Source organism: Gossypium arboreum, chromosome 9, assembly GCF_025698485.1.
Source record: "Gossypium arboreum isolate Shixiya-1 chromosome 9, ASM2569848v2, whole genome shotgun sequence".
In the NCBI taxonomy this organism is placed as follows: domain Eukaryota; kingdom Viridiplantae; phylum Streptophyta; class Magnoliopsida; order Malvales; family Malvaceae; genus Gossypium; species Gossypium arboreum.
Window position 1 is genome coordinate 11,525,130 of NC_069078.1, and position 24,513 is coordinate 11,549,642.

The following is a 24,513-nucleotide window of genomic DNA, read 5'->3' on the forward strand; positions in this document are numbered from 1 at the left end:
CCCTATTAGTTGTTTAGGCTAGTCAGATATGTTAGCATGCCATAGGGTCAGATTATCGATTTAAAGTCATCGTTGCCAGGAAAATTGAGGTGGTAGATTGTACATATAGAGTCATCATTTTCAGGCAACCTGGGGTGATAGATTGATCAAATTGAGAAAACCATTGTTACCAAGCAATTCGGGATGGTAGTATGTACATGTATAACATCATCATTGTTGGGCAACTCGGGGTGGCGAATTCGCATATATGTTTCGAGTCTGTGTTTGGTTAATAGGTTTATAAACAAATGAATTGATTAAATGATATGTGAATTGGTAAATTAAATTGAAATACAATATGCGACATTCTATAAAATGAACTGAAAACGAGTCGTGGGGGCTGAATGAGTATGAAAAAGCCAATAGGCTCGAAAATAGTTGAAATGCATGTAACAACCTAAATTTCATTGGTGTCAAAAATAGTGATTCGAGATCACTAAATCTGATAAACAAGTTTTAAAATTTAATAAATAAATACATATGAGTCAAGTGTGATGAAAAGAGAATTTTTGGATTAGTGGATTTTGTGATTTAAAAAGAAATTAATAAGTAAATTGGGTCTAAACCGAGGTATCGAGACCTCGAGTTCATAAACCGAGCCATAAATATTTTTAAAAATATTTATGGAGTGTCATTGAGTTGGTATTAAAATTTCGTTAGAAAATTTTAACGTTTGGATAGTCAATTGGTTAAAAAGGACTAAATTGAAAAAAAAATACAAAACTAGTTAAATGATGATTGAAAAGCTTAGGTGATTATTAAGAAGGGTTTTAAAAGGAAACTAGACCCAAAATGTTTTGGGCTGGACGGAAAGGGGCATGAAATCAACAGGAAAATTGATGAATTAAGGGAAAAAATTGGAATATTGCAAAATTTACTTAATAAAGCTAGGACTAAAGTGGAATTATCTAGATTTCTCTTTATTTTTATGCATTCTCATCAGAAAAAACACCATAGAAGGGTTTCCTTAAGCTGGTTTTTCATATTTTTACTGCAAGTAAGTTCAATTCTTGATTATTTCTTAAAATTTTTGTGTTTTGTGACTTTCACAACTAGGTCCACTTGTTGAATTCATTAATTTTTGATTCTATGAAAGAAATTGAAAGTTTCTATGAATATGTGTTGGAAGTATATGATGATTTAGCATGGAATTAGAACTTTATATTGTTTATATGCTGATTTTATTGAAAGAATTGAATAGAAAGTGAATGTTTGAGACCTAATTGTAAAAGAGTTTGAAATTAGGGTTTTATGTGGAAATTATGAATTTCAATAGTTGTGAAATAACTTTTAACTTCTAGGTAAAGTATTAATTGGGAAAATTTAGCTTAATTGAGGGGTTAATTAAGCAAGGACTAAATTGTATGAACTGTGAAATTTGGGGCAAAAATCAAAATCAACATTTGCACTAAAACAGTTTTGGACAGCAGCAGTAGTCTAATTTTAAAAAATCACCACAAATTGTATAAATTGAATTAGAGAATGAATAAAATATGAAATTAAATATTATCGAGTCTAGTTTCTTATAGAAGAAACGATAAAAGTAATGGAATTGTAAATCATGAGAGATAATAAATTTTGTGAGACAAGGTCAGAATGATTTCGGGTTCCCCTATTCTGACTTTGGAAAATCATGCAAAATTGGATAAAAATAATTAGGATCTTAAATTTATATTTTTAAAATTATGAATGAGTCCATTTTCAAGAGAAACAAATGGGAACATCATCCGAATCCTGTACGAGGAGATAATTAATTTTTAGTGAAGAATGGTTGGAACTATCAGACAGCAGAACAAGGGTAACTTTAAAGAATAAACTGTACTTATTGGCTAAACAAAAAAATTTTAAAATTCTATGGTAAGAATATATGTGAGACTAGTTTGAGAAAAATTAGCGGATCCTAATTTGGAGTTTTGTAACTCAAAATAAAAATAATTTAGTGACTATGACACGGATGAACAACATTGAATATACATAGGTAAATAGTAAAATTATAGATAATGTTACTTATAAGCGAGTTATAAACATTAAGGATGTGAAATAGAATGAATGTGAAGTCAATACTGATAAGTGAATGATTTTACAATGGTAGATCGAGAACCCGAAGCAAGTCGAGGAAAAGAAAAAGTAGCTGATTAGTCCCTAAATTTTCACAAGTTTTGCAAATCGACCCAAGTAAGTTCATATGGTTGAACTTTCATAATTATTTGATAAACTAAGAATGGTTAAATGTATTTTTTTTATATATTTGTTATTGAATCATGAATATTGTAATAATATGAAAATCGAAGCAAAAGTTCAAATTTAGCAGAATACAGGATTGGGTACTATTGTTCAGTGAATAGTAATGAATTGACGAATGAAACCATGATTATATCATGGCAAAGTGCAAGTGTTCAAGTGTAATACCATAGCTAAGCTATGGCAATGCGACAAAGTGTTCAAGTGAAAAATGTGAAAGTGCAAGTCCATAGTTGAACTATGGCAAAGTGATAAAGTGTGCCAAATATGGCAAAGTGAAATGTGACAACGAGTGAACAACGTACTCAAATTCGTAAGACGCTCTCTGATTTGACAAGTGTTGGTAAGTGATAGTTGAAGCTAAATGTTGGAATACGATTGGATATTTGATGCTTTAAAATTGAGCTCAATGAAATGAATTCATTATGTGAAATTGTGCTTGACAGGTGAACTTAGTAATTGTGTATATTGTATAAGTGTATGAATGTTTGGTAAGATTTATGTTTTATGCCAATGAACTTACTAAGCTTCTATAAGCTTACTTGAGTGTATTCAATGTCTCTTGTAGATTGATGTGAAAATATATAGAGGATCGGATCAACACTGAGGATCACACTATCCAAATTATCTTCGGTAGCTTTTGTAAATTTTCCTTTTTTTAACTTATATGGCATGTATATGGTTTGATGATTATATAAATGCTAAGACTTGTTTAATGAATACGTATTAAAGTAAAGGGTGATGAATATGTTAAATGGTATAATTATAATAGTAGTATGATTTGATATCAAATTGGTTAAAAAGGATTGGCTGGTTTGGATTGGTTTCGATTTTAAAAATTGCAGGGAAGGTTGAATATTTATAAAGGGATTATATTGAGCTTATAAAAAAAATTTCCTATCATTTAGGTTTAATTCCAGTTTGGTCTCGAAGTATGTTTTGGGCTTTAAAGGCCCATCTAAAGGACATCATGACATATTTCGATATATGAATAGTATTTAATACGTAATAACGAAAAATTAATTCAGTAAATTCCAGTGATGCCTCGTACCCTATTTTGGCGACGAATACGGGTAAGGGGTGTTACAATGCATACATGGAATTGAATATGTATAAGTGTAATTGTTGATGTTAATAGATGAATAACCATAAGTACTTATAATGGTATTATGAATTGAATTGGTAGCTTGTAAAGGAATGGTAATTGACAATTTGGTATGCGTATAATATGAGTTAGTGTAGTTAAATTGAATTTGTGTATGTTATGTTGTATTGGAAATTTTTAGCAAAAAGTTTTATGTGAATTGGCTATAATGCGAACTAGATTTGAATGTATACATATGCTTTAAATTTGTAATTGTTTTAGCTTGAATCATGGAAATACCACTAAGCGTATTTACTTAGCGTACGGTTTGTTTTCTCCATGCATAAGTAAAGTAGATTCCCGATAGTTCGTGTAGTAGATCCAACATCCATAAAACATTCCCTGATCAAAATTTGTATAAGTTCTATTTTGTGTTAAGTATGACATGTACCTAGGTCGAGTCAATTTTGGTGTAATACTATATCTATATACACCTTTGAATTAGAACTTGATGTATGGAATTAGTCAATTGGATGCAATATGTATGTGAATTCAAAATATGGTTTGAATTGGGTTAAATGCTGCAATTTTCAAAGGCTTTGGTAAATAGTTATGTATGTTAAGATTTGAATGAACTAAGGTAGATAGTTAAATTATAGGTGATATGATATTGGTACAAATGTTGAATAAGGAATTGTAATTCATAATTTGATAATTGAGGATTGCAAATGTTGCTTGGATGTGGGAGATGAATGTGTGAAATAGTTAACTGAAATTGTAGGTTGATGTTCATTAATATTTTGTAGAAACAGTTTGTCACGTTGCGACATCAAGCATATGTCGTTACAACAAGATCAGACCACCATGCCACGACGTGACGTTGAGCATGGGTTATTGAGACAAGACCTAGTCAATATATTGCATCACAATGAGGAATCCCCTGACGTCATGACATCAACCTGGAATTTTGAAAATATTATAGTTTTGTCCTAATCTGATCTTTGGTTTAACAATAGAGCTTTTGTAAGCTCATATAAACTCAGAAATGAATACCAAATGTTTTATATACCAATTTAACTTTTATTAGGATGGTTTTATGTTATAATTGAACTGTGAATCGATCGTAGTTGGTCAAGCAACGAAGGTGTCACCTTGTAACTCGAACCTAACGATTGGGTTGAGTATAGGGTGTTACATTTAGTGGTATCAAAGCTATAGGTTTAGCTAATTATCGGACTAAATCGAGCTCGAAATTGAGTCTAGAGGTGCATGCCAAAGTCAAGTTGAGTTTGGTTCGGGATTTGGATCTTACTAATATATTTCTTCTGTTTTATAGCTAAAAATGTTAGAAGAATTGAGAAATGATGCTTGAGATGATATTTATAGCAGAGAATGCTCTGATAATATTTCTGGTTAATAGTTTGATTTAAATTAGGTCTGGTTGATGCCTTGATGTACTCTTTTCCTTTTAGTGGTTTTGATTTGTTATTCACCAATTAAGTTTATGACATGTTATTAACTTTCAAGCCATTTAATACATACAAAGGCAAAGTTAACAATTTTAATGAATTCACTATGTTTTTTTAAATGTAAAGGGACTAAATTGTTAGTTTACAAAGTAAAAGGATTAAAATGAACTTCTCAGCATAGTAGAGGAACCTTTGTTATACTTTAACCCAAAATCTTACTATAATAATTTGAGAGTAAAAATTGAATGCGTGTGATTATTAAAAGAAAAAAGAAAAAAGTCTAAATAGAATATATTATTTTTAAGACTATTTTAAAATTGTTGGAGGAAGTGATTAAATCTATTTTTCTTAAAATAAAAATCTTAGTAGTTTGAAGTTAAATTGACGATTTTTCATGGTTAAATATTAATTTTTCAGATATTCTAACTTAATTATTTGTAAATTTTAATTATTGTGACCCATTTTCTCAAATACTTGAAGAATTTAATTTAAGAAAATCACATGCAAAATTTTAAACAATCAATTAAGCCATAGAATTATCAATTATGCAATATTATGTTTATTTTTTTGAAACCGTGTCATTCAAATACCAAACAAAAATTTTCACCACTACTTTAAACATGTCATAGCACAATAACTCTACGTTTTTAATGTTTGACCTTACATTTTGAAAAAAAAAAATCAAATGTATTCATAGACAAGGAAAAACGCAGTGGACCAATAAGAGGGGAGGACATTTAAGAACTGAAGCCAATAGGCTTACCCCATACACATTCCTAGATCCAACCTCCTCTACTGGTACATTAAAACGATTATCCAAGTCTAAAACATGTGAGAGACAATCTCGTGTAAGTCTGTCATTAATAGTAGTTTGCATGTTACAAGGTTACTTTAGCAAGAGAATGAGCTGCCTTATTAGCACCCTTAAGAGTCCAAAAAAGGACAAGAATTGAATTTGAAATCGAAGTTGAAGACAATCCTGAAAAATCATACCAAAATCATAAATATAAAAGCTTCAAGTTGATAACGCATTCCAAGCTTGAAAGCAATCCATATCTAAAAGAATATTGCCTATATGCATTGAAAGGAGCGAAGCTAGTACCTCCATAATAGCAAAATTTTCAACCATATAAGGATCCATCCTCAGTTTGACATGCATAGAAACATACTTAACAAACATGCTTTTTGCATTGAGAATGATAGTGGATCATCTCGTATCATTCTCTTCACTAAAACATGCAACATCAATATTACATTTCAACATTCCCATTGGTGATTTAGATCAAACTGAGACAACATTTCTATGAGAAAAAATGGGCATTTGAATGTTGTTAAACATTTGTTAGCTTGGGGACTTAAATTGCAATTAGCCAAAGGTTCAAAATAGTAATTAAACTGTAACACCATATACCTATTCGCCATGTCTAGGTATCGGATGATACAAAGACCCAAATAACTTAATGATATTTCTAATTCTACTCTAATTACATTCTTAAACACTTAAATTCAAATCCAAATATATTAAAACTCATACTGAACTAGTGATAAGTTCTTACAAATTTGATTTCCAATAACAAAATACAAATTTAAATTTAATTTCAAATGCAGAAATAATCAACTTAAACTCTAAGGCGTAGCCTTTAAGGGTACCCTTCTATATACAGAACGACTTACATGCCTAACCCTCAAATTTGGCAGTGCCTGGCTTGGTCCCTGCACTTGATTTCCAAGTCCAAACATTTATCCTCCAAACATACAGTAAATTCGTAAGTTCAAATGAACTTAGTGACATTTTGTGGAACAATGCAACAACAATATTTCGTAATTTTCAGGAAACAAATTTTAAAACAAAGATTTCAAACTTCCTATCTATCCTCGGTCTTCTGCAGATTTCACCAAAGTGGTCAACGCCTTGCCCTTTTCCATAGCTCACCGCTGGCGTACCTATTATCTGTCTTAGACATAAGCACGTCCTTTTCAATAATGGTTCTCTATAGTTCTGGCCTAATTCTACCTCATCTCAGATTCCTTTATATCTTAGTAAGCTTAACTCTCTCACAATTAACCATACACTTGGATGCAAAGTTCATTGCCTACCACTGGCTGTCTTCCACTTATGTTCTCCTTAAATTCGAATCCTTGCCTTGATCTGTTCATCGAATACTATAGGATTTCCGATGTTAACACTTCCTCCAGTCCAAATTCATAGTTATAAACATGATGATAAGCTAACTATATAAATGCCCCATCTTCCTGGCGGATTCGTACTTTACAATCTAGCCTTAAACTATTAGTTCACCTTATTCCCATCTTCTAAAAAATTGGAATTAACAGATAGTTCTCAACGAACCATACTCTCTGCTACTTTCTGGTGGACGATTCTTCCAAGGTAGCCCTTAGCGGACTTTTTCTTTTATTAGCCTCTACAATCCATCCTGCATTACATAGTCATGGTCAAACTTCCTTCTTCATTGTAGATTTCTGGTAGACTCTACCAACCAGACCTTTCGAGCAACCATTACGTCCAAGTGAATCTCAACGAACTTACTCGTTTCTAGATTTTTTTTCCTGCGAACCTTTAAGCTCAGGTTCCTCTTGATCATCTCATTATCAACCTCTATTTCGATTCACTTGCCAAAAAAAATTGTTGACTCGTTCCTACGAATACTTTGTACCTCAACATAGTTATCCCTTCTATTTCCTTTGCATTGTTTAGAGTCACATATTTCAGTTTCTTTTTCGTAACAATTTGGTGGAATCCCTCATCAATATGCTTACTTGCGTTCTCAGACATTTCTACCCACTTTTCTTATCTTCGTAATTTGGAGGATCCTTGGACTAACTCATTTACCAACATTCTCAGACTTGTCATAATCGTCCGATCATGCTACTAACTATGCGAGTCATAAAAAGATTTCTCTTTCCTTGTCCTATAAACTTCCTAACTTAACATTTTGGTGGAATTTATCTGACATTATAGCCCAACTATGGTCTTACAATATATGAACCCATGTTTAATGTCCTGGCAAACTCATTTTGATGCCATAGCCTAGCTATGGTCTTACACATTGTGAATCTCATATTTAATGTTCTGGTGGACTCTTGATTTTGAAGAATCACTAAACATCTTCTAAGGTGTCACTTAAAAGGACCTAATAATTGTTTACACAGTGTTGCTCCGAAGGACCTGAGAACCATTTCCTCGATGTCTCCCCGAAAGACCTGCTGTCGCGTTTTCACTCCATAAAGTCGAAGGATCATCTTCATGGTATCGTTCGAGAGAGCCAGTCGATAACTATTCTCGTGGTGTTGTTCCATAGAGTCTATAGACCATCGTCACGATGTCACTCTAGCGAGCTAGTCGACAACATTCTACGATGCTGACATGCTCCCTTGTTGTCCTTTAACAGTCTACTCATTCCTCCATTCTGCCAATTATTCCTAACTTCATCTACCCCATCAAGGTAAATTACCTTCGTACTCTGCATATGCTATAATCATGAATTTCATACAATTCATTGTGCTAGTTACTATCCCATACAGTACATCATGCGTCTATCCATCACTCCGTAACCATATAACAGTCATCAACTAGACTTGCAACATTATGTATACACAATTTAATTAACCTCCATGTTCATACCCAAGTATGATTTTAGACACAACCTAGAGTAGACACGGATAGGGTTTAAGCAAGCAACATTACATCAACTATCATCCAAAAGTCGAGTATAGAAACTCACCTTGCTTCATTTATCCTTAACAATCTGGCTTGTCCAAACGCTAGAGACTCATTCATCCTGAAAGCTAAGCATAACAATTATTTATTTGTAAATTCGAAAGTATTTCAAACTTTAAAACACAAAATTCATAATTATACAGAAACTTTTCAAAAATTTTCACTTCTCTTGCTTTAATCCACGAGTACAAAGAGGCTTAGGGGCTTACTAGCTTATCCAATTCTCTTCTTCCCGGACTCGAATCCCACGTTTACTTTCTTATGCAAAACCTTATTGAATTTCTTTTTCTTCCTCTTCGGAGTAACCAAAGAAGACGTTGCAGATGGGAGGGAGATTGCCTATTAATTCAGGATAATTCTTTCCTTTCATCACACATATATATATCTAAAATTTTCTTAGTCTCTTTAGTCCATTCTAGCCATTCACTGTTAGTTATTTTGTCTCCTATTAAGGAGATAGCAGGTCCCAAACTAACTAAACTAGAATTGATATCCAACTAATCACTATTCAGCCACTAAAATTTTTAAATTTCCTAGTAAAGCCCCCCAATTCACCAATCTATTCAATTTAATCCTAACTTTCCTTAAATTTTGGGACATAAAAGATAACCAAGTGTGACATAAACCACAATCAATCGGGTAACTTCTTTCCTTATCTTTTTAGGGCTATACATTGAGGAGGACAATGTGTTATCTAAAGTGCGAGGGATGGGGGAACATAGAAAATGGGTTGTAGCAGATTAAACTAGTTTTTGTACTTGAGGAGCTTGAATACAAGCACTTTTATTATATTTTAATCAAGTTTTTATAAGTTTAGTTTACATTCAATAAAAAGTGTATTTTGAGTCTTTATTGAACTTCGGGACCAAATGAGGCCTAAATGTGAGCTAACATATTTAGTAAGTGTGCAGGAGACCATAAAAAGGCATAGAAACTCAATTTGGTCGCTGTGTTGCAACACAGGAAGTTCAATGTTGCAATATAGGGAGTAGAATACAATAATCTCGAGATTGCCTTCGGTGTCGTGACATAGTTATGGGATGTCGTGGGACACCTCTGATGCTACCTTTGAACCTGAGCATACTGCCTTCAATGTCGCGACACGGCACTAAGGTGTCGCGACATCAGTCCTGTATAGGAAATACTTACGAGGGCGTTTGGCTCACACAACCAAAATTTAAACACGAAAGCATCATCTAACCTAGGGTTAAGAATGACAGCAACCCCAACTCTATAAATAGGCTTTTAAACACTTGTTAAAGGAAAACTTTTTATATTCTTAAGTATTCCTTGAAATTTTAGTTTTTAGTTTTCATTTCTTTTAGGCTTTAGGTTTATTTCAGTTCTTCGTATTCATGTTATTTAGAGAAGCTGCTTTATAAACTTGGAACAAATCTTATGGATTTTGTGCTTACAATCAATCAAATACAATTCAGGGTTTCATGCAGAAATAGAGAAAAACTAGGTTTGCCTATAAAGACACTTTGATTTGATCGAGGTGGGGAGTACTTATTGGATGAGTTCTTAGGTTACCTGGTAGAGAATGGGATACTGTCCCAATTAACCATGTCGAGAACTCTACAACAGAATGACATGGTGGAGATAAGGAATCGAACTTTGTTAGATATGATTCAATCGGTGTTAATTATTCTCAGTTGCCAATTTCCTTTTGAGGATACACTTTACAAACATCTTGCTACATTTTGAATGATGTACCAATTAAGGTCGCACCGAAAACTCCATATGAATTTTGGCACAATAGGAAGCCAAGCCTAAAGCATTTTAGGATTTAGGGATACCCAACCTACATATTAGAAAAAGATAAGAGCAAGTTAGATTCAGAGACAAAATTGTGCATATTTGTATAATATTCTAAAGAAATGAATAGTGGGTTTTTTTTATAACCCAAAAGAGCAAACAATTATAGTGTCAACCCATGCTAATTTCCTTGAGGAGGGTTACATGAATAACTTTAAACCTCAAAGTAAAGAAAAACTTGAGGAACTTTTGGGAAATACACAAAACCCTACAGAAACGATTACGGATCCAATTCCTAATAGTAGACCTGCAAATGGTCAGCAACATAGGGAGCTTTGTCATAGTGGAGGGATCTCTCATAGGCCTGAGTTCTTCCAATTTGGCGAAAGAGTTTTTAACACTAAGTCTACCAAACAGGAAGATGATGACTCACTCACATTTGATTAAGTGATGTAGGCAAGGGCGAATCTAGGGGGCTGGAAGGGGCGCCAGCCCCCTCTAAAATGGAAAAATTTTTTATTTTGGCCCTTTAAAATTTTTAAAACTTTATATTAGTAAAGGTAAAATTGCACTTTGGCCCCCCTAAAAATGAAAAATTTTGATTTAATTTTGGCCCCCTTAAAAAAAATTTTATGGCTTTGCCCCTAGATGTAAAGTGCTGATTCTAAGCTCTAAGGAATAATAACTATGAGAGCTGAATGAATTTTATGAAATCCGACTCAATGCGAGAACTTGTAGACTTATTGTAATGGATAAAACCTATAACGTGTTAGTGGGCTACAAGAAGAAAAGATATTAAAATAAGAAAAAAGAGTAAATTCTTTCAAGTCACTTGCAAAAGAACTTCAAAAAGTTGGGATAAAACACAAAAAAAATTTAGGGTAAACTACATCACTTGTCCCTAAACTTTGTTTAAAATTACATTTCGGTCACCCAAATTTTAAAAGTTATATAATAGTCACTAACATTATTGAATTGTTACATTTTGGTCAATTGTCCGTTAACTACAATCAAGTGAATGACATGACACGTTAATTTAAATAGTTAATTACTAATTTAGCCCTTAAATTCTAGCTAAAATTTTATTTTGAAAAATTTTAAAAAATCTTAAAATTACAGTAAAAATATTTTAAAAATTATTTAAAATATTTTTAAAAATAAATCTGCTATCGATTTTTTTATCTTTCTTTATCTTTTTTTAAGAAATCAAAGCCAGATTTCCATTAAAACAAAATTAAACTAAATTTTATTAAAGCCAAAATTTACATTCAAAGAAGCCTTGTTTTGGTGAATCATGGGGTTTTTTTTTTTAATAATTGAGCTCTTTTTCAATAACAGGGAAACATTTTCATTTTCAATAAAATTCTCGATTTGATGAGAACTATTTAATGCAAACACTAATATTACATGTTGAAGACACTCTCTAATACAATTCTAAAAGCACCTATTTCAATAAAATCATGGTTTTATTACTATTGAAATACAATAAAAACAAGTAAACAAAATCTTTCGATTTTGCATCTCATGGTTACGAAGAAGAAGATGAAGACAAAGAGTTCCTTTCATTGCTTCTCCACTTCTAGAAATGTGTTAATGACTTTGGGATTTTATTTTAAATTGAAATTTCACTTTTCATAATTTATGTCTTCTCATAAATTTAAAACATTAACATTATTTTCTAAAATTTCAAACTCCATAGTCTTTGTTTAGAACCCAAAATTTTATATTAAAAATTTAAAATCCAAAAATTCTTAAACCTAATAACTTAAATATTAAAGCTTCTTAGTGTATTAAACAATAAGATCTTCGAGTTGGAAAGTTTGTAATAGCCAAGGGTATGCGAAAATGAGTAATTAAAATTTTATAATGGTGATTACAGACCATCAAGAGATACAAAAGTATAGAATATGCGAAAATGTGTATTCACTAAAGTAGAAGAAGTAAACATTAAATAAATTTTTATGTACCTTTTAGTCGGAAACATGGGTGATGAAGATGAAACTAAATATTAACAAAAGCATGAGAAATTTGAAGATGAGTAATCAAAACTTTTAGTCGATTTATTTTTTTGCTTCAATCAATTTTTTATTTATTTATTTTTAGCTTCAATCAAGCATGGAAAATATTTTTGAAATTTTTAAGTTTTTTTAAAGTAGGGAAGACAGTCTTGTAAAAAGACGATGGTTTTTGGGTTTCGACTTGAAAGTTTGATAATTTTTAAATATTTTGTAAATTTATTAGAATTTTTTACATATATATTTTGAACTTTTAGAAATTTTTTATTGAATATTTTTATTTTTAAAAATACTTTAACTTAATTTTTAATATAGTTTAAATAGTTTATATTTATCTTAAAGATTTTTAAAAAATTTTAGAATTATTGTTAAGAAAAATTTTAAAATCAAAATGCTATTTTAAATATAGTTTAAGCACCAAATTAGTAATTAATCATTTAAATTAACGTTTCACGTAATCATTTAACAGAAAAATCTAATGGAGGGCTAATTTACTTGTTTCAAAATGTATAAAGATTAATTTACTCATTTTTCAGTAGAAAGGCGAAATGCAATCCACCCTTAAATATGGAGGATTCTGTATACTTTTACTGATTTCATTATGCCAAACTCCACAAATGATTTATAAATGAAAAATATTATTTCTTCAATTAAAATTAAAACTTTCATGACTAGTACTTATTTAATCCTATCTAAAAATATGTATTTACTTATAAAAAAAAAGTAAAATAATGGTAAAAATATTATAGAGGCTTCGTAATATAAGTTAGATTACTTAAAAAATAAGTAAATTAATTTTTGTACATTAAATCAAAGAACAATTTAGTTATTTTTATTAAAAATTCCATCTATATGTACTATTAAAATTGGCGTATCCAAAGGAATAACCAAATAGTGACATGGTTTACCACGTGTATATCATTCGACGTATAAAGATTAATTTTTCATATTAAAAATAGATGAAATTTTAATTGAAGGAATATATTGCATTTTAATTTAATGTATATAGATTAATTTATTTATTTTTTGAGTGGAAAGTAGAAAATACAATCTTAAAAACCAACCTATAATTACTTGTTTAGTGGTAGTTTTAAAGTATAATTACTTGTTTAGTAGTAGTTTAAAGACTTATTATTGTTGCTGTTGTTATTATTATTAATAATAATTTATGTTAAATGATAGGTAGAAAGACATTATGTACCACATATGACCAAACAACATTGGCATTTAATGTACACAACTGTTAGAGCAAAACCAACCATCTGTATCTCAATGGAGATTACTACAACCTTATTAAATTCATTCCATTTAGTTTCCTCACCCATTGAAAGAGACTATCCAGCCAACCCGTCTTTACAAATCCTTTCTGGGTTATATTCAGTTCTATAGCTCAGCTTCTGAAACACCTCCCCCCAAATTCCACCATTGAAATGGCCTCAGCTACCAAGTTTTCATACCACAGACTGAAACATGAAGAAGAAGAAGGCCATGTGCTTGAAGCTGATGAAATTGCAGAGAGGTTGATGATGATGGGAAGACCAAGGCCATGCGTGAGGCTCAAAAGGGTGTCTGTCAAGAAAAGGTTTAGGGTTAAGGTTCCAAGCTTGAGGAGGTTGTTGAGGAAGAAAGTGAAGCTTGTGAGGGTTTCATTTGGTAAGATGGTGAAGAGATTTAAAGAAAGTCAAGCCCATTTGGGTGATCTTTTTGCTGGGAATTATATGTTTATTCAAGTCAATCCTACAACCATGAAATACTGCTTTGAAAAATCTTATGGAGGCCTTGCTTTAAATGGCTTGCCTTCTTCTAGGTGTTCTCTCTCTAAGATTGCTTGATGTTTGAAGGTTTGAAATTGTGTGTGTGTTGCCTTTTCTTGTATTAGATCTTGATTCATACAGGGTAGCTGCAACGTTTCTTTTAATACAAAATAGCCTAAGGGTTCCAAAGCTAAGATTCAACTTATTAAGTTTGGGGTTCATTTGCAATATGTTGTATGAAAATGGGAAAAATTTTCCATTTATGGAAAACTTAATTTCATTTGTGCAAATGATTCAATTGCAAGTTGCTAATGTTGCATGTGGCATTCCAATTTGTAAGTTAGGAAAACTCAGTTTTCAATACTATCAAAAAGAGATTTGTGTCTGAATTTTGTGAAAAAAGAAAAAGAAAATTAGCAGAAGACAGTTGGGGGATGGGAGTTAATGTAAGAAGTCAATGTCATCAAATGTAAGACACGTGTTGTTTCTCGTGACACTTGTTTTTGACCTTTTTAGATCGTTCAAGATAGAATCGGTAAAGGGCAATAGTTTGGTTCATCTAACCCAATGATTTATAATTGTGAATCTTTTACTTACAGTAATATCAATATCAATCGGTATCGGTATATGTATTTTATTAAATGATGGTAAATTATAGTTTTGTTTATTTATTATATAAAAATTTAATATTTAGCTTTTTATTTTAATTTGATGTGGTTTTATTTTTATTATTTAGTGTTTTATTAAGTTGATATTACTTTCAACCGAGTCATCAACTTGAGTGTTAAATTATGAAAATGATTAAAATAAATTATATTATTCGTGGTACTTTAATCTTTTCATTTAAGAAAAAATAAAATATGCATATGATGACATTTTAACTCGAACAATTGCACTAGTAAAACTTTTAATTTATTACTCGATTAAAGCTTTATTTTGATATTTTTATACATTTTAATTTTAATTATGCACAATTTATTACTTACATCAATTGTATATACTAATAACGTATCGATTGAGTTGGTGCCACAAATTAACTCGACAATAACTCAAGATTGATAACAACACAATGATAAACAATTAAATCTAATTTTAATTTAGTACATACATATTTCATGTGTAATTATTACTAATTAGTTTTAAGTCATATGTTTCATTATTTATTGTATGTTATTTTTAAATACACATTTGTGGTTTCCACACACATTCATATGTGATATGATTTCTAGTTATTATTTAAGTCATTTACTGAGTTAGTATCACGAATCAACTAGACACCAACTCGGTTATAGAAATTATTGAAATATTCTTTTGTAATTAATTTAAGTTACATTATTTGAGAGTACTTTAGCCTTTTTAATTTAACAAAAATCAATAAAAATATACAAATGGTGGAATTTGAACCCACATAAAACCTTAATTTCATCACTTAACTAAAGCTAAAATTTGATGTTTTTCATATGTTTACTTTAATATGCGCAATTTATTACCTTCATCAATCGTATATGATCTATACTATTATTTAGTCTATGACTGAGTTGGTGTCATGAGTTAATGGGGCACCAAATTGATTATGAAAATTACAAAAATATCTTTTCTTAATTAAAATAAATTAAAGTATTTAAGGTACTTTAGTCTTTTTGGTCTTTTTAATTTATTGTATGTAATTTTTAAACACATCTTTGTATTCCAAATATGTAGTTTTCGCACGCATACGCTTGTGATAGAATTTCTAGTGTCATTAGTTAATTTCTATAATCAAGGGGGAAGTTGGAATTATTTATAAAGGGAGTCGGCTATTTATATAAAGTAGACATTGTTATAGGCCAATTTGGCCCACTTACATTACACCAAACCTAAACAATAACCCTTACCCAAAACCCATTACAATTAAACCAATCCATTAAACCCACTAAAAAAACCCAAATACCCAACAACCCAAATACCCAACAACCCAATTACACCCAAACCCTAAACCAAATTCAAAAAAGCTATCACAAACCCTAGCCTCTCCCCACTTGCCTCAGCACCGCAACCACCCTCCCACTTGCCTCTGCCAACACCATCCCCTGGTGCCACCTGCCCCATGGTCACCTCCACCGGCCACCAACTCACCTGCAAGGTCAAGCAGACATGCAACAATAAGAAACAGACCATGTAAAGGCTATAAAAAGCCATGAAAACCATTGTAAAAGGGTCGGCTCTTTTTCTTTTTTTTCTTTTTGGTGTTTATTCGAATGTTAAGGGAAAATCAATACCTAAGTTAGAGTACAATTCACATACAAGCAGTAATTCGAATACTCAAAAATCAGAGAATCAAAGATATCAAAAATCAAAAACTAGAAACCTAAGGTAATATATATATTTTTTGTTTTAGTTTCGTTTTCTAGGCCTATTTTCCACATATATATACTAAAACATATAAAAAATATAAAACAAATTTTAAAAATAAAAAGAAAAATTTAAAAATTTTACCTAAGGCGATTTTCGGCCACCATGTACGGTGGCCGGCGCTGCGGTGCGACGGCGGTGCACGGTGGTCCGGTGACCGACCGGTAACCGACCCTTGGCCGGAATCCCTTCCCTCCTCCTCTCCCTCTTCTCTCCCTCTTCTCTCCCCCCCTTTTTTTCTTTTCCCCGTTTCAAAATGAATTAAATTTTTTTTGTCTTATATAGGGACCAAAACGGTGCGTTTTGGTCCCCCCTTTTAAATAAAACGACGTCATTTTAGCCCCGGGTCGGGTCGACCCGACCCGCTCCAGCAAGGATCCGCGCGTTTTTTAAGGGAGGGATTATTTGCGCATTTAACCTCTCCACTTTTTAAATGTTTTGCAATTAAGTCTTTCATGTTTTTAATTTGGCCACATAATTTTCTGAGGTTTTCAATTTAGTCCCCGTGCATACGCAGCGTTTTAATGACTGGGAATATTACGCTTTTGGTCCCTTTACGTTTCTCGCGTGTTCAAATAAGCCCTTTCTCTTCCTTTTATTTTCAAATTCGCCCCTAAAACTTTGATTTTAATTCAATTTTAGTCTTTTTTTCATTTTTATTTATTTATTTATTTTATTTTCATTTTTTATCATTCCTAATATTATTAATACTATTATTTCTATTATTATTATTATTATTATTATTATTATTATTATTATTGTTTTTATTAATATTCGGTTATTAAATATTATTATTTTAATGTATTATTATTTCTAGTTATTATTATTTCTAATATTATTATTATATATAATATTAGTGTGTGTTTTATTATATATGTATGTATATACATTTTTATATACTGATATTATTTTAATTACTTTATTCTAATAATATTATTATATTATACTTAGATATATATATATATATTTATTATTATATTATTTATCTTCACTATTATTTTTATTTTTTATCATTATTATACATATATGCGTATAGATATTTTAAGTACTTATCATAAAAATATTATTTTCTTATTATATTATTATGTATATTATTTTACTCATTTCTTCATTATTTTTATTTTTATTTTTATTTTTTATTTTAATACTCTTATTTAGGTTTTTTAAAAAATTATATTTTCATATATCATGTTTTTTCTTTATATATTATATTATTTGTATATTTTATTGTATTGTATATATATTTTTAAATAATTATATTATGTATATATTTGTAAGTATCATACTATTCATATATTTTATTGTTATTTCATATATATATATATATATATATTATTAGTTATATATATTTTATACTATTTCATGTATGTATTTTTATATTATCCTATTATTGTTGTTAATATTAGTATATGTATATATCTTTAATATATATATAGGTACATATTTATGTGACATTATTAATAGGTGTTTTCAACATTATATTTATGTATGTATATATTATGCAAATATTTTAACATTATGCATTTTATATACTATGTATATATATACCTTTTAGTATTGTATCTTTATATGTATCATGTATATATTTCAAATGCTATATTATATTTTTCTTAATATTATCTTATATATATATATATATATATATATATATATATTTTAATAACTCTATATTATGTATGTATTTTTAACATCATACTATGTATATACTTTGTAATACTATTATCATGTTTATATTTAAAATATGTATACGTATGTCTATAGGTAACATTATTAGTGTTTTTAATATTATGTTTCCATCACTTTACTTATTATTATTATATGTTTATATATGTTCGTCTCTATTTCTTGTTTAATGCTATTATTATCGTGTTTAGTATCATATCCATTACTTTTGTTTTTTACTATTATTATCGCATATACATTGTTAATGTTTTATATATTATTTGCTTCATATATTTTTAACTTTTTATTATTATTTATCCGTTCAAGTTAGCATATTAGTTCACATCTTATTTCAACATCAATGTTAGTTTTCTATCACTTTTATTGTCCTATCTAGAAATATTTTCGTTCATGTCTTCAAATTAATTATGATAAATAAGGCAACGTACCGATTTAACGTTTAGTCATCGATTTCATCGCTATGTTGGGTGAACATCAATCGACTTGTGTTAAGACGGTATGTCCTTCTCAAAAATCAAAAGAATTGAAAATCAAAAGAATTGAAAATCCTCGTGTTTCAACCAGATCACGACTAAATGTTACTTTGAACTTGCAATTTTGAAAATTAAGACAACACTTGTAAAATAGGATACCAATTTTGGGCGTCGTGAGGGTGTTAATACCTTCTTCGCGCGTAATCGACTCCCGTACCCTGATTTTTATCTGGCTTTTGACGTAGACCTAAATTTGGCCTTCTTTTTGTTAGAAGAAAATGAATTTTCTTATCAAAAGATGATTTATTAGGTGTCAGATAACACCTAAAAAAAGATCGGTGGCGACTCCCTTTTTTTCATAAAACCGAAATTCCATTTTCAAATTTTCAATAAATCGCCACAATTAGCGACTAAGCTAAAGATTTCGTCGCGACAGCTGGCGACTCCACTGGGGACCCTTTTTGAGAGTCGTGTCTAGAATTAAACTCGCGTTGTCAGAATTTTCGAACTTCCTTGTTCAAATTAACATTTAGTCGTGATCTTCAAAATTTGTTTTCAAAAAAATTCATGCATTTGCATCATGCTGTAAATATTCTTCTAACTTGTTTTATCTTGTTGGTTTTCAGCTCTAAGTTTTTTAGTTTTTATAGTTTAGTTTTTTAATAAAACGTAAAGGTTTGTGAGTTTCTCCCCACACACCGTGCACTTGCATTTTGCATAACATGAGCTCTCTACCCGGGCTCCGTCCGTTTAAGTGAAAGTAAACGCTATGCCTTCGTGAGTTAACCCGTCCCTCCGCACAGGCTAGTGAATACTTTCGGGTTACATATGACTTATGCTTTCGTGAGTTAACTTGTCCCTCCGCATAGGCATAAGTAAATGTGATCCCTCGAATTGAACTCGTGAGCCTGTGATGGGCTACGACCGAGGCTTCATATTAATCTTAGTAGATGACAGTACGGGTAATTCGAGTACTTGTATAGAACTGAAACCGCATATAGTGAACCGTACGAGCCACCTAATTAGAGCCATGCCTAACCTCCGTCTGTTAATAGTCACTAAAATAAGTACATGGGAGAAACGCCTCTTCTTTTTTTATTTCTTTGACATTTACACTTTCTATTTTGATTTTCCGTAATTCATACTTGTTGTACTAACCAAGATGTTTGTCTGTGTTCTTATTTTGCATCATGCATTGTAGGCATCATATTAGGAAGGTGTTGACTAGAGATTGGTTGCCAAAAAATGGGTTTCTAATGGAAGAGTCAATTATACAAACAATCGAGAAGAATGTCGTGGTTCGGGACTGGTCTTTAAAAACTGAGAAAGAAAAAGGGGATAGTCTAGTGGAGGGATGTATTGCCAATCTGCCCGAGCACGTAACTGTGAATGTTCACCAAAATAACCTTGAAGACTTGGTTCGGATTTGGAATCAGTGAGACTCGGAAATTATGGGTATATTCACTGAGAAGTACAGAGATATAGCCCACTTGATCGCTATCAACATAGATGAGCGTTTGATTCAAGCCATGATCGGATTTTGGGATCCGGCCTACCAATGTTTTACTTTCAATCAAGAAGACATGACTCCGACTATAGAGGAGTACGTTACTTTGCTTCGTGTTGAAAATGTGTAATTCTATAAAGTATACGTGAAGGAGCCTAAGCCGATGACCTTCAAGAAAAAGTTGATGAGATTGACAGACATGACTGACGAATGGGCCGAAAAACAGATAAAGAAGAAGAATGAAACAATTTGCATTCCATGGTCTTCCCTATGAGATTTGGTTCTGAACCATCCCGACATGTTGAAAAAGGTAAATCTATTTGCTTTGGCTATTTACAGTTTGATCATCTTCCCGAAAGTCCTTGGACACATAGAAGTTGCGGTGGTGGATTTCTTCGAAAGATTAAAGCAAGGAATCAACCCTGTCCTGACTATCTTGGCCGAGATCTTCAGATCCTTAAACAATTGTAGGAAAGTGAGGAAGGGACGTTTTATCGGATGTGCACAGTTGCTCAATGTCTAGATTTTGAGCCATTTCTGAAAAGTAGAACGCACACCGTACCATATGTTTTCAAAAACCTTCGCTCTCTTGGAAGCCTACTTGAGAGAGAATGGCCAAAAGACGTCACTGAAGAGCATTGGGTTTCAGTTTTTCAGAACCTTCGAGCCGAAGATGTAACCTGGAGAGCACCGTGGATACGCCCGTCAGTTCTGTTATACAAGGTTGGAAATCAAGATTGGGTACCACTACTCAGGTTATAGGGAGGAGTTGGATATGCCCCGCTATTAGTCCAAAGGCAATTTTCTTCACGATAATTCATACCCGCCACTGGAGGATTTGCATAGTCTGAGTTTGCTTTTGCGGGCGAGGGATATATGAAGAGGGTTCGAGCTATCGCAAAGTCTTGGAAAAGAATTCATCTCATGGAATTAGCTTTATACGCTGACACTCTCACCTAAGATTAAGACATATGGAGGAAGCAACGGGTGAACAGTCAATAAATCTCGTCAACAAACTACACAGTCCAGAATCCTTTCTCGGAAGAAGTGCCATCTGAGTTAGAAAGACAAGACAAGAATTTGAACGAGAAAAGGCCAAGATGTCTCGGGACCTTAGTGCTCTTCAAGAGGAAAACTACCAATTGAAGATCAATGTTCAGATTGAAAAATTCAGAACCAAGAAAGTACAAAAAGAAGCTGAAGTCGTCAGAAATGACTTAAGGGATCTCCATCTGAAAAATAAGAAGTTAAGAAGCACAATAAAGAACAGTGGGCTGGGCAAGTCATCGGCAGAATGGAAAGAAGAAATTAGCAACATCAAAGGAGGGATGAAATTCTGGAAAGGGAAAGCGAAGAAAGAAGAGAAAAAGGCTGCGCGAGCGATGATAGAACTAAGGAAGAAGAATGCCGAATATGAAGCTATGTTTGCTGAGATAATGACTAGTCGATCTAAACGTCAAGAACTAAAAGAGAGGATACGAGATTTAGAAGATATGCTGCAAGATCGTCAACAACAGTTAGATACTCTCTTAAAGGCTTTGGAAGAAAAGAATAGTCAATATGATAGAGACATTCGTGCTTACGAAGAGGGCCTCTAAGAAAAAGAAATGCAACTTAGCTATTTGATAAATGAAATTCGTGGGGTAGCCATGCACGTGGTACAACTATCGGAAGAAGCTGAAATTCTCATTTGCCAATTCCCTCCAAGTCGAAGATCGACCATATCAGAATTCTTAGCACGAGTAAAGAAATATGGCGATATAGCTAGGAAGTTTGTGTAATAGCTGAATCGAAAATGGCAAAATGTTTTGTAATGAACTCTTTTGATGAATGAAATGCCTAAAAATGGGCTATCTTGAAATCAACACCAACTTCTTACATTTCTTTCATGACTAACATTCATTTAACATTTATGCATTCATTCATTCATTCATTCATTGCATATCCTATAATCGTTCGCTGAGGTTAAAACATACAATTCGCAGTTGTAATACCACAAGAATGGAACCACGTCATTCGTATAGAACGCGCCGACAAGCTAGAGTAATAGAGGCCGAATTCAATGAAAGGATTGAAAGGATGGAAAGAATTCAAAGAGAATTACAAGAGCAGTTGGCTAAGTCGCAGCAAGAGATAAGAGACTTAATGGTGAGGTCTCGAGAAGAATCGCTCGAACAAAGGGACCAAATGGCCAAGATGATAGAAATGATGTCAGCTCTAGTAAAAGGAAAGGGACCTATGAACCCTGACATTGTGGAACCACAGTCAAGGGTTAATCACGATCAGGATCTGCCCCATCCGCCAGGATTTACTCCACCGCACGCCCACGCAACACAAAGAGGGTACGTTCAATGGGAACCTATAGGCCTGGAGCAACAACCTGCGCCACCTACTCATCTGGGGTAAGGAACGTTCGTATCAAACCCGGAGGCTAGTCCTACTGATCCACTTGTTCCAGATTTGGACGATCCAGCAGAGATAGCAGGTTGAAATTGGATAATCACGATGCGAATGAGAAATATAGGAGCCTAGAGGAAAGACTCAAAGCGGTAGAAGGCACTGAAGTCTTCTCCGCACTAGGTGCTAAAGAACTCAGTTTAGTGCCCGATCTAATTCTGCCTCCGAAGTTCAAGGTGCCTGATTTTAAAAAGTACGATGGGACAAGATGCCCAAAAGCGCATATCATCATGTTCTGCCGGAAGATGACCGGCTATGTGAACGAAGATAAGCTACTCATACATTGTTTTCAAGATAGTCTAGTAGGATCGGCTCTTCGGTGGTACAACCAGCTTAGTAGGGAAAAGATCCGATCCTGGAAAGACTTGGCGTTAGCATTCTGCGAGCAGTTCAAGCATGTATTGGATATGGTGCCTGATCGAATGACTTTACAAATGATGGAAAAGAAACCAGCAGGAACCTTTAGACAGTATGCGCAAAGGTGGAGAGATATCTCGGCCCAAGTGGAGCCTCCACTGACTAAGACTGAGATAGCGGTCCTTTTCATCAACACGTTAAAAGCGCCTTTCTATGACAAACTGGTGGGAAGTGCTACGAAGGATTTTTCAGATATCGTAATATCTGGAGAACTTATCGAGAATGCCATCAAAAGTAAGAGGATGAAAGGTTCAGAAAGTTCAAAAAGGACAGAGCCCATGAAGAAGAAAGAACCAGAAGCCCATATCGTGGGAATGGGAAGCCGTTATACCCCTAATCCATATCCAAACCAACCCCGACCTCGAAATTATCCTCCTCCAAATTTTTATTATCCTCCTCAGACCCCTTACTACCAAGCACCACCTCCTTCCTACCCCATATACGCCACGAACAACCAAAGGCCCGTCACCACATTCCCACAAAACACTCTACCCGCTTAAAGCCAACCCAGAAATGAACCAAGACCAGCAAGGCCCAATCCCGAGAGGCCGCAATTTACCCCTATTCCTGTGTCATATGGGGAATTGTACCCAAAACTTTTGGCACCCTTTAAACCTCCATACCCAAAATGGTACGATCCAAATGCTAGTTGTGCATACCATGCTGGGAACCAGGGGCATTCTACGGAGAATTGCCTTGCCTTCAAAAGGAGAGTTCAAGGACTCATCGATGCGGGTATTCTGCGATTTGATGGTACTAGTGGTACGGCCGGAAACCCATTCCCAAACCACACCGAAAGGAATATGAACGTAATGGGAGAGGAGGACAAATGATAAAGTAGAAGATGGGTTTTGAAATAAGAACACCTCTGCAGAAAATCTGGGAGGTGCTAGTTGAAAAGGGGTTGCTCTGTCATCTTAACAGAGTATTCGAAGGAAGAAATGCAAAAGGTCAAAGTTTTTACGAATTCCATGGAATTGAGGGGCACGACATTCAATCTTGCGAGGAGTTCAGGAGATTACTACAAAATATGATGGATAATAAGGAGACTGGGATTTTTTATAAAGGTAAAGAGGTCGATAGAGGAGAAATATGCACCTCTGACAATCAATCGTCAAGTTTCCTGTATAGCGCCGACCGACCATTAATAATCTATTATGACGCGAAGAAGGAGCCAGTGAAACCAAAAGTGATAATCGAAGTACCATCTCCTTTCCCCTACAAGGACAATAAAGCAGTACTATGGAAATACGACGTCAATATCGTCACACCTGAAGATGAAAAACCCAAAGCCATGACTGGAAGTGTTGGGGAAGTAGGTCATTTCACTCGTAGTGGGAGATGTTATTCGAAAGAGGTCGAACCTGTGAAGAAGAATAGTGACTTGAAACAGAAAGGAAAAACAACGATGCACGTGATCGAAGATGAGCATGAAGCGTGCACGAACAAGAAGCTAAAAAGCACGTGAGCGAGGAGGAAGCACAGA

General features: G+C 32.9%; 1 protein-coding gene across 1 annotated transcript; it reads left to right on the top strand.

The window, feature by feature from the left end:
* The first annotated feature begins 13,571 nt into the window (after positions 1–13,571).
* On the top strand, positions 13,572–14,488 carry LOC108455769 (uncharacterized). Its single transcript, XM_017754313.2, has one exon. It carries the CDS (start codon positions 13,776–13,778, stop codon positions 14,175–14,177), a length of 402 nt encoding a protein of 133 aa, XP_017609802.1. The 5' UTR covers positions 13,572–13,775; the 3' UTR covers positions 14,178–14,488.
* Positions 14,489–24,513: the final 10,025 nt, after the last annotated feature.

Coding starts and splice junctions, on each gene's coding strand:
- LOC108455769 (XM_017754313.2), top strand. CDS start 13,776: ATGGCCTCAGCTACCAAGTTTTCATACCACAGACTGAAACATGAAGAA.